Source organism: Mercenaria mercenaria, chromosome 1 (assembly GCF_021730395.1).
Source record: "Mercenaria mercenaria strain notata chromosome 1, MADL_Memer_1, whole genome shotgun sequence".
NCBI classification, from domain to species: Eukaryota; Metazoa; Mollusca; class Bivalvia; order Venerida; family Veneridae; genus Mercenaria; species Mercenaria mercenaria.
In genome coordinates this window covers 28772936-28785651 of record NC_069361.1, presented here as the reverse complement: position 1 = coordinate 28785651, position 12716 = coordinate 28772936, and the positions used below count along the sequence as shown (strand labels likewise).

General features: G+C 34.9%; 1 protein-coding gene across 1 annotated transcript in view; it reads left to right on the top strand.

Moving 5' to 3' along the window:
• The window catches only part of LOC123542728 (myosin-16-like), a 33575-nt gene extending 21254 nt beyond the window's left edge, over positions 1-12321 (top strand). Inside the window, exons 6-8 of the mRNA XM_053538018.1 lie at positions 3127-3320; positions 10658-10808; positions 11215-12321. Coding sequence (XP_053393993.1) covers positions 3127-3320; positions 10658-10808; positions 11215-11567 — 698 coding nt within the window. The 3' untranslated portion in view covers positions 11568-12321. The remainder of the gene's footprint in view (positions 1-3126; positions 3321-10657; positions 10809-11214) is intronic.
• Positions 12322-12716: the final 395 nt, after the last annotated feature.

Genomic DNA, 12716 nt, shown 5'->3' with positions numbered 1-12716 from the left:
GATTGTTTGAAGATAAAGGAGAAGCAGTGGACAGTTCTGAAAAAGAGATGGCGACGAACATAACATTGAATATGAACCCAGTATTTAACCACAAGAAGTCAATAGCGTTGGTGGACACAGCGGAGGACCTCGTGGACAGTTTAGATAATTTGTCTGTCTGTCTTAAACACATAGAAGAAAGACACGTCCAGGTAAGCTTAACTTCATTTTTAGCTCGACTATTCGAAGAATAGTCTAGCTATTCTACTCACCCTGGCGTCGGCGTCGGCGTCGGCGTCGGCGTCGGCGTCACACCTTGGTTAAGTTTTTGCATGCAAGTACATACAGCTATCATTTAAAGGCATATAGCTTTGAAACTTATTTATTCTTTTTCTAGGTCAATTACCAACCTCATTGGGTCAAGTTCCATAACTCTAACATGTATTTTGAGCAAATTATGCCCCCTTTTGGACTTAGAAAATTCTGGTTAAAGTTTTACATGCAAGTTACTATCTCCAAAACTAATGCAAATATTGAATTGAAACTTCACATGTGTCTTCGGGGTTATAAAACTAGTTGATAGCACCAAGTCCCATAACTCTGACCTTCATTTTGGCCAAATATGCCCCCTTTTGTACTTAGAAAATTTGGTTAAAGTTTGCGTGCAATACATACAGCTATTACTAAAAGGCATATGATTTGAAACTTATTTTTTCTTTTTCTAGATCAATTAACCCACCTCACTGGGTCAAGTCCCATAACTCTGACATGTATTTTGGCCAAATTATGCCCCCTTTTGGATTTAAAAATTCTGGTTAAAGTTTGCGTGCAAGTACATACAGCTTTACTAAAAGCATATTGATTTGAAACTTATTTTTTTTTTTCTAGATCAAATTACCTCCTCACGGGGCCAAGTCCCATAACTCTGACATGTATTTTGAGCAAATTATGCCCCCTTTTGGCTTAGAAAATCCGGTTTAAAGTTTTACATGCAATTACTATCTCCAAAACCTAATGCAGATATTAATTGAAACTTCAACATGTGTCTTCGGGTTTATAAAACTAGTTGATAGAATCAAGTCCCATAAACTCTGACCATGTATTTTGGGCAAATTATGCCCCCTTTTGGAAATTTAAAGAAAATCCCTGGTTAAAGGTTTGCGTGCAAGAAAATACAGCTATTACCAAAAGGCATATAGCTTTGAAACTTATTTTATTCTTTTCTAGGTCAGTTACCAACCTCACGGGGTCAAGTTCCATAACTCTTAACATGTATTTTGAGCAAATTTATGCGCCCTTTTTGGACTTTAGAAAATTCTTGGTTAAAGTTTTACATGAAAGTTACTACTCCAAAACTAATGCAGATATGGATTGAAACTTAATTTTCTTTTCTTCGGGGTTATTAAACTAGTTTGATAGCATCAGTCCCATAACTCTGATGTGCATTTTGGTCAAATTATACCCCCGTTTCGAACTTAAAACTCTTTTGGGATTATTTAACATTTTGGGTAATTAATTTCCTGCCTTCCGTGACAATATTTCGAATAGTCGAGCTTGGCTGTCTTACGGACAGCTCTTGTTTATTTAAAAGTATACTTGTTGTTAGTTGGTGCTGAAGTAAGTTTCTCCTGTATACATGTAGATTGTCTTTCACAGGTCACTGTCTGTCACTGGTCGCACCATGTCTCGTGCAGTTTCAGATATTCCGCATTTACTTTCATTACGTCTAGCGACTATATCATAAGATCTGAACTTCTTAGCTCACTTCACATTAATAGAAAATGTATAATGACATTATGATACAAGCATTGAACTCCTAGAACATCTTTATTGGATTTAGATGACCACTCTTTCAACATGACCTCCTTGAATAAGAGAATAAATATTCTTGCATACCGGACGGGGATTTCCGGTATTGTTACCGGTGCTGGAAAAATCCATCTGTCTCTCGTGCTGTAAATGACGTGTTACGAACTATATATTTGTAGCAGATTTATGTAGTATTTTGTATTTTATTTCATAGAACGGAATACAAATCCAATTAGCTTTCAAAATTAATATCCAATAATGACTTTTTTAAAACATGTTACATTGAATACATAACAAATAACCCGGTGGTGTAGAAAATTAATCAATATGACTCCCATGTTTTCAAAGTGCTCGCATGAAATAATACCAGAATGTGACAACCATACATAAGAATGAAGTTATTCATTGTTTTCTGATGTTACTATAAGCCGCCATATTCAAAAATACCACCAGCAATATGACCCAAAACATGCAGAAAATAGTAGTTATAGTGTTCGAATGTCTCATGCTGTCTAAGAAATCATATCCTGTAGATTTATATATGTTGAATTGTCTGCAGAATCAGATACATGCTTATTCTACTTTAAACATGGCTGCCTTTTAAAGGGATCATAAATATTTGTGAATACATGTACGAGTAATAGCTTTCTTCGTTCTCATTTCTGCAAACGAAATCACATGAAATTAAGATGGCTCACTTAACTATTTTTTCCTAGTTTTGCTTTATGTTAAAATTTCTCATAGCTGAACTCTGAAGCGCGTTTACTGAGCTAACCGTTTTATAAACCTTACAATGCTTAAAACTATAAAGCAATATAATCATTGATATGGATCATGATCAATCAAATATTCAAGTTGTAAAGTAAAGTAATTTTACATTCCAAATTACTTGACTTTTAATTATTCTTCCATATTGTACATTTGATAATCGATTAAATGTGTAGCTTTTAAATCCTCAAAGTACAGCATATATAGATACTTTAAATTGCGAGTAGGTATATTTTTATTGAAATTCAAGCAACCATTTTGAAATGGTGACCGTATTGGATGAGGGTAGGTATTTTGGGATGCACTTTATATTTGAAAAAAACAGACTCTGACAGTTTCATGCTTTTGTAACCATATATGCTATTCAGCTAAATTCCGCCCCAAAAATTGTTACTGTTTGCTATCTTATCAGTAACGGACTATTTATTGTTGCTGACTAAATTGAACCACCCAAATAAAACCAATTTTAAAAACTAGATACCTTTGTCGAATATTAAGCGGCAGAAAAAGGGCACAGCTTTATGAGCATTTCCTAAAATAATGTTTTAAAAGATTAAAACTTTTGGGTAGGCGACTTTTCTTACGAAAAATCAAACCTTAAAAGGGGAGAAACAGTTTATCGAGAAACGAAAGAAAATCTCGAGGTGCACGAGATCAACAGACACACTGAAACGGAGAAATGGCGACTGAGCAGACGACAGATGAGTGTGGAGCTGCGAATGGGAGAGTTGGAAGACTACAAATTACATTTTAAACAAGATATGGTGGGTTCGTTTTACGTAATATTTCTCTGTCATCTTATTTACGTACAGCGTATACATTTCAACATAATACAAGTTCTATTGATCTAAAGTGTCTAGGAAATAAGAACAAATATCGTTGCAGGCTTCTGAAACAAGATATGTCCATATATCAAAAACCAATTGTCTTTCCTTAAACAAGAAAGTCGGCTCTATGGAATAGGTACGATTATGTACTTAGTATAACGGCTTTTATTGTCATGATTACAAAAGAGTTCCATTGTCTAGAATCCTTCGGCACAATAACTTTTATTATATAACACAAGTTTATGTCTGTGTTTACCCACGGTATATCTTTAAATCCAGCTAGCTTACGGAAGGTCGGTGGTTCTACCCAGATACCAGCTCGTGATGAAATAATGCACGGACGGACACCTGGAGTCTTCCTCAACCATAAAAGCTGGAATGTCCCCATATGGCCTATAATTGTGTCGGTGCGACGTTTAACCCAACAAAATAAAAAAATAGATTAAATTTTGCCTATATATCCAGCATTTACAATAAATCAGACCATATTTTCTCTGCCTTTATCTCTGTTTCACTTTTACTGTGACACATCATATATAGTGCGATCAATTCGTAACAGAAAATGCCAAAATACTTTAGAAAATGGGGAAAGCACCAAAATTGGCACAGCTATTTATTAAAGCATTAAAAACATTTTTTTCATGGGACCCATTTGATATCTGTCAAGATGGCCGATATGGCGGCCATTTTCCAAAATGGCCGCCAAAACTCAATATTTACCTTAGAAGATTCTAATGAAAGGTCATTATATTTACATTCACCCCAAAAATGCACTAAATATAAATGTATATAATAAAATAAATTCTAAATTTGCATCAAATGCAAAAATAACAATTCAAATGATGTTAGTTTCTTTCTGTTTCCATGGTAACGGCAAAAATCTAACCTTTAAAACTTAGTTTAATATTATCATTGTGTAGTTTTCATATTTTAAAGAATATTTTGTTTTAATATATGTAATTTATATTATTTCACTTGAATTCCCTCCACAGCAGCATTGTCACAAATTGACATACGGGCCTTATTTTATATGTATTGTAAATGCAGGTATTGCATCATCTTTTTGTTAAATTTTTGAGTTATTGAGGTAAATGTCAGATTTCACGCATGAAATACCTCTCATGTTTTTCTGTATTTCATAACTTAAATTTCCATGTAAATTTCATAAATTCGTTCAGTATAAGAAAGTTGATATTTTATAAACTTCAGTAATTTATGTTTTTATCCCCAAAACCACTATAATGGGCCTCAAATTGTCAATTAAATTCGCGCCAAAAGTAGTTAGATTCCCCGGCTATATCGTGAATCCCGTGAAAATGACAATAGTCGGAGTCCACGGCTTAGCCGTGAATCCCATGAAATTAGTATTTGGCGGGACATTACCCTTTAAATAGACTGGACTAGATATGCCTTGCGCACACCACCTTACGACTTTATAGACGAATCTATGTCTGAATTATTTTCTTGCTAGAAATTTATGCCGATCGAGGTAAGAAATTTATTTGTTAGATTTTGTATGATTTTGCATTACGATTTTTTTTGGGTAAATTTTTGTTCATTCTACAGAATTCTGTAACATTTACTTTTCGGCATATGATTTTAGCTAGTTTCGGTATGTCAGATGGATTTATTAAATTTTTCAGACTTTTGTAAATTATTTCGAAAGAGGAATCTAAAATGTTTCATTTATATAAGATTGTAAAATTTGTACTGAAATTTGTAACATGATATTTATAAAGTACTTTGTTTCAAAAACTATGTCAAACATTTCGTTATTATGGAACGCCATACTGCATTGTATTGTTATGTATAAATTTATATGGCAAGTCTAGTACCATGTAATATTATTGTAATATGAAATTGTGTGACAGTCTATTGCATACACATACAATTTTCCGTTTTAGTGTATGGCATTAGATATTATATGGATCCAACTATCATATAACGTTTGATTTACATTGAATTTTGTTAATTTGTAGTTGTAAATAATAGCTGCAGTTTATCATGTCCGTATCTATAATGTTTCATCATATACTTTTCATATCATTTCATACTTTAATTTAGTCTTTTAAGTAAGTAATCTTTGTAATATGGAAGTAATAAGTGACGTATTTTAATCATGTGACGTTTGAACTTAGTAGCACATATGTTTTGTATAAGTAAGCACGTATTATTTAGTGGGAGCCTACGGAGGTATGGTGTACCCAAAGGAGCAGTTTTATGCCCTGACTTATTTGTTTTGCTATGGTGCTTACCATATGTTATATATTTTAGCTTCTTCCGCCAACGATTTACCTGGTGATGTCATAACCCGGAAGTACAATGCCCGAGGTTCACTTGTCTTCATTCGCCTGGATGTGATTTTCCCAGCGCAGAGCTTTCGTCCATGGTTGTGCCGTAAACCGCAAAGACGATGATTTTGTTATCCTCTGAAGTCAGCTCAGGGATGCAATCACCTACCACCATGGGGAGCCAATACGGAATAAACGTATTCACGGTTTAAAGGGGACGGATTTTGAGATATGTTTTGTTTGTGCTACTTAAAGTTCACAATTACATTAAAGACCTGTGTCACGTCAGTTTAGAATGGAAGTATAAGAACTTTTGTATCTAGAGATACTGAACTTTCTTTTTTTTCTTTCTTATAATCATTTTTTTTTCTTTTCATATCTATTCATTGTTAATAATCATCTTATGTAAATAAATTGTAAATATTGTAAAGGGTTTTTGTTTGTTTTGATGGTTACTGTCCCCGGGTACGGCCTTTCCTGTCACAAGCATATGGAAACATTGTTATTATCCCTTACCAGTATTTAGCCAGATGGGGCTTATGGGTGCCCCTTATGCATGTCAATACGCCAGCCATGCAGATGGATACTGCAATAACTTGAAACTACAGCAGAATTTTTCATGATACGTGGTACATGGATAGATGGCAATGCAGAGAAACCAATGTCATCTAAATTTGTTCCTATGCAACAAAGTGTTTGCTATGGCAACAAATAGTGCACGAATATGACACAAAGTGTCATCCTGCATTTCTTCAAAAACAAGGAGAATCGTTTCTTGAAAAAAAATTTACATAACAGAGGGACAAATTGAGAACATGCTTGTTACTTATTTTCTCCTCTTGACATCATTTTGTCCGTCTGTATGTCGGTCCATCGTTGCAAATGGCGATTCTTCAATAACTTCAACATTGCAAATTCTAAAGACTTCTTTATGAAACCTTGTTTATAGAGGGTAAGTAATATGGAGAATGTGAAGGTCAATTAACTTAGTTGCTATATAAAATTGTAGTTTTTTTGACACCAAGTACGACAACTACCCCTTTTCCCATTTTGGATTTCGAAATGCAAGAATAGATTATAGCGACGGGCTAGTAGGATCAAATGAAACAATGTTCCTTATTATGCACCGCAGTCACAATGTCTGCGAATAAATTGCTAAATGTGTAACAAAGAAGAGTAAGGCTGAAAATATAAAATTGCTTCAGGGACAACATTTAAAGTAACTATTCTGTGAAATATATTACTCTGAACAGGAGCTGAAATCTGAAATAAGGTACATGTCAGTTATCTTGTCAGTACACACAAGCACGAATTGTCGACAACTTTAGTTAACTTGCATAAAGCAGTGCAGAGCATTTCAGCACGTTTGACAAATTACGTCTTCCTCGACAGACTTATCGGGGTTGAAAATGCACTTGAGGAGCATTGGTACGAGTCTCGGTACTTGAGACAAAAACTATGGAAAGGTTCCAATATATCAAAGATCTCTCGGTCAGCCTTATTTATCTTGACTGGGAATTTTAGGAAAGTGATAGAACACCTGACACCCATATGTGCCCGACTAATGTAGCAGACGATGCAGGAATGCACATTATAGCCCTAATCTATATGTGAACAGATCGTTGATCAAGCTACTTGACCATTTTTTGCTGTAAAGAAGAGTATCGAAAAGCCTCCATTATACCCCAGAAATAATAATACGAACAGTTTGCTTGTAGGAAGATGTAGAAAATGCATTAAAAGCTTGATTCACCGGTAAGCGCGAGCTGTACTGGTTAGTTTTGTTTGACAAGACAGGGTTTAAATTCTTACATTGGACTGCTTAACTGGAAGTACAAATGGTAAATAATAATATTTGTCGTCTTAAAACTAGTAATTTAAATTGGTATTAAAATTGTGTTCGAATGTACCTGTGCTCATTAGAAAAATCCTCAAGTACTCACATTTAATTTAATTTTATTTTAGTAAATGTCCGAAATAGATATTAAGCACATTTTTCTTGTAGAAATGATAGATTCTGCTCTTAATTTATACCCCGTTACACTCAGCCACATTCCTGCTACGTCGAAAAAACTAGCAGGACGCAGTAAGAATTTGTACAATGTGGAAGAAATACAGTAGACTCCGATAAGAACAGATAATTAATAATTATGGTCTCCATGAGTGTAAGAACGCGGTCGAATTTTGGACATGTTCAAAACAAATGTAGTGAGAACGCGGTTCTAATCAGGAAGCAGGAAGGACGTAGTAAGATTAACTAAAACCTAGTAGGACATAGTACAAGCGTGGTGCGGACGGGAAAGGCTGCATGGCGTGCTCACTGCGCGTCTTTGGGTTATCATAGCGTTCTTGCTACGTCAATGGGTTCTTACTACAACTTATCTACGCTTGTGTGCTATGACCATGCTACGTGCATGCCACATTGTAGTAAACCGCATAAGGTTATTAATACGTTCTTTCGGTTCTTAACACACCTGTGTCACGTTTCATGGGTGTAGGAGCGAGTTTAACTTTGGGGGGGGGGGGCCAAACCTTTTCGACCGGGGGGGGGGGGGGGGGTATCCCCGGTGCATTATTCATGACAAAGCCTCAAAGCCTTGTACAGGGGCCAAATGGCCAGAGGCCCCTCAAGCCTCTATGTTTTAGCAATCATTGGTTATTCTGATAATACACATACGACTAGGCACTGAACGTCTTAAACATCATATTAGTATTATTCTAATTAAGTGTGCCATTTTTTTTTACATTCTTCTGTTGAAGCCCTGGACATACAGTCAATTAGCGCTGCATTTGTCTAATTGTGATATAAAGTTGTGGAAATATCATTTCCCTTTAATGGACAATGAAAAACAAAAAAATACATAACGTTTACATGCGTAAACAGGCTTAATAGTTACATAGATTTTGCAGACGCTCAAACCGGAACTGTAGTGATTGCGCTCAATGATATATTATTTTTATAAAATGTAATCAAACAATGCTTGGCGTGGCGTGTACAGATTTCAGTACTCACACTACGAAAAGAGACAAGTCGGAATACAAGGGAAGGCCAAATGCAAATCAGAAATCAGGTAGAAAAGAATTATATGATGCTAAGTAAATGTTATATTAGACTGCAAGTTATATCTCTTTTCCAAAATATTGGGGGGGCCAATCTATAGTTTGGCCCCCCCCATGTCCTAGCTTTGGGGGGCCTGGCCCCCGCTGGCCCCCCCTGCTCCTACGCCTATGCGTTTGCAGCATGAAAATTAAGTATGAATACTGGATCCAATTCCCAATCACTTCGTTTTCAATCAGCAATGGGTATCGAACATCATCAGGAATTGCCACATAATCATGGCCTCAGCAGCACTGGCAGCTTGTAGTGGACTTTTGGACCTCAGTATATCCTTCGCACTGCTTTTGCTTATTCCACCGCATTCCCTCTATAAGACTGCTCTTTTTTCTTCATTGGGGCGTTGGGGTAGGGTAGGGGGTCGTCCTTTATTGTAATTTATGGTTGTTGAGTGTAGATGCGGACACAATTATGTCAATATAACTTGCAGAAGGAATGGAAAAAAGAGGCGCATGGCGTAGTATTTATAAGTAGCCGACGAATGCAGTGAAAAGGTGATAAGCATATGGGTTTAAAGCATGGTAACGAGAGGGGCAATCGACTGATCGACAAGAATGTAGTAAGAACACACTGGACGTGAAGAAACGCGGGTAAGAAAATTAGTGTGAACGTGTTAGACGCCGTGAGCACCTGGCAAGGGTGTTAAAAGCGCGCAGTATGAACTTTAGAACTGCACATTTTTCGAGTTTGATCCCCCTCCCACCGCGTCAAAATTTCAGGAAGCAGTATGATCTTCATGGTCTTTGCCTGAGAGTGATCAGGCATTAGTGGGCTGTACATTATGTCTTATGACATTAAACTAAAAAACCCTTGTTATGGCACAATGTCTACAATTTGACAAAAACAAATATTACAGGGGGCATGCAAATGTAAGTTTGATTACGCGATCAACCGGCAATGACTTTTTCCCAAAGAAATCATGAAGATCTGACAGGCCAGGGATGTTCACATGGTCTATCACACTAACATAATTAATGAATATATAGTTTTTAAGTGTCATTAGTTCTCTTTGTGTAAATAAATTGAAATGAATACAGTAACACTTACAAATTCTGAGTCCCGAAAACTAATGACAAAGTGAAGCACATGTCATTTTTTCACTAATACACATACAGACTAAAAATTCGTTTGCTCAAACTCTGATAATTCGAACACCATTCTTCAATTAATCTATCGTCAGGTCCTAAACAAATCCTTTATAATATATTTTTTGATCACTCATACTACCGATAAAATTTGAATAAATTTAGTCGGTTCTGATGGGTTTCCAGTTACCGAAGTTCGAATGTATTTATAATTAATTTACAATTGTTGTAAAGTTCTGCACAGACTGTTTGCCATTTTAAACATTCTTGATATGCCAGTTTCAATTATAACTTAATTTTGATTCATATAAATGCATTTTGAACTTTTCTTCTGCTTAATAGCACTTTATCCAAGGAGACAACTTTTTTCATTTTTGTTGGAAGAGCGGTATTTTTGTTAATATTATGTTTGGATTTATTCAACAGGTGGGTTTTTGCTATTATAACTGATGACTGTAAGTGTCAATAGAAAGTTTATATATTATATTATGTATTTTTGAAAATATATACATATATGGCGGCCATCTTGGATTTTTCGGCCATATTGGATTTTTCGGAGTGGGTCTCATGCTCATTTTTAGTATTTTGCACTAAAGTAGTTATGTACCAAGTTTCATTCTTTTCCCATTTTCTGAAGTATTTTTACACCATTTTACTGTACTAATACTAGTATTCTACACTAAAATGCTGCATGTCCATTTACATTAATATTATGGCGATAATATAACTTCTGTTCATCTGTTCCTTCCAATGTGAAGTACTCAGTTTCAAATTATATCGTAGACGGATATGAACCAGACAGTGGAGTCACTGAGCATGCGCCTTATGCAGTTGGAAGACGCTCTTGTAGAAGCTCAAGAATTACAGGAACACACTGAAGCTGAACGGACAGTCACACAAAAGCGTCTAGATGAATCAGAGAAAACAATCAAAGGTATTAACCCTCTCCAAAAAAGATGTCTTTCTGTTCTAAATAAATTATGATTAAGATGGACAAGCTCACTGTATGCAGCGTAGAATTGTTAAACTAAAATTTGTTCGTCATCATTTCAATTATTTTGACCCATTGACTTTAACATTTGAAGACAAATAGTATTGGATGCTAGAGACCCATAATGGTGTATTACTCATGGTAATAATACAGACATCCTGATGATCAGGACAGTCGCCCGGCTGTTCTAAGTATGGTTTTTATACATATGTTTGACTGTGTGTACTATTTTGGTTATCTTCGGTACAAATACTAGTCAACAGCAAAATTGCCATATTATGTCATTTTCTTGTCAATAAATATCTTTGATATCTATACGCCAAACCTTATTTTTATTTCGCAATTTCAGATTTAGAAGACAAAGAAGCGAAAATGATAGAGGAAATTCGCCAACTTAAGCTTGAAAGGAAAGACTCTGTGTTGAAAAGACAACATAGTGAACTGGCTGACAGAGTTGAAATCCTCATGCTCGAAAATAAGAGCCTTAAAGATCTTATACGTGAAAAAGAGGAAACTGAACATCAGATAGAGGCAAATGCTAACAGTGTAACTAATGCCTCTGAAACAAATGTTAAGGAAGAAAAAGATAATATTGTGACAGAAAGCAGTTGCGAATGTGATGAAAAGATGGCGGATCAAAATGGACAGAAATCCCCACCTCCACCAGAATTTACACAAACCACAGAGATAGCGTATGTCTGAATGAACACATACCTGTGAAAATGTCTTCCATTAACTGTCAAAGTCTATATAATAATTATTTTGAGTGTTCACTTGCATGTTTTAACATCGAGTTCTATAGAACCATGTTTTAGTAGTATATCATTGTTAATTATTACATCGCGGAAACGGATTTTTATATATGGGTGTTTTGAAACATTTAGTTCGCATCTACTGTAGAGAAAGTTCCTGCAATCGGTACTCTGGCGTACAATATTAGAATATGTACTAATTTAAGAAAAAATGCAACAGACTGTATTTATAAGCAGTAATGTAATGTTCCTGCAGCATCATCTAGATATGATCAAAAATAGGACTATTCCAATCACGAACAGATACAAAATCTACAACGATTAATAATAAAGGAAAATCTTTATATTTGCTACATGAAAAACATAATTATATAAATATCTCATAACCAATTGAGTTGAAAAAAAAAATAAGTTGGATCCTTGTGGATCTGATGTCATTTATATAAGTTTTATTTATTTTGTGATTTTAATGAATATATCAATTAGTCAATTTAAGATAACCAAATACTGAAGCGAAATTTCAAGTTATCAGTGATCTAAAAAGGTTGTGAAATTATGAGTTGACTTTGAATTACAGTTATTACAATTATGTTAGATGACAATCATGTTCATCAAAGCTATTAGGAAGATGTTATACTTTATCGCTGGATAATTAATTTCTTACATTTTAATGTATTTACTTTAGTATTATATTTTAAACTATTTTCGATGTTAAGTATGTTATGAAATATTCAGTTTTTAGTTGCCTACCAGCCAAGATGCTGGCTTTTCAATTCAAGCATGTATTGTAAATGTATAGAAAAAACCTACTTTCCCAGTCTATTTAGAATTAAAAAGCAAACGCATGATGTACCATAAAAAGGTTAAATATTGGCGGAGAAAATCAAGTTATTTATTGTTGCTTTTGGGTACTTGGTTTTACATTAACACGACAGAGCCTAGTTACCGCAAAAGCTGCATCTACAACCAGTGACATATTTCATTAAAATAATGTACCAGTTCCTCGTAAACACACACTTGAATGACAGATTTACAAGGAGTAACATATTTTGTAGGAATTATTAAAACTTCTGATCACCTTTAAAAACACTTATTTATT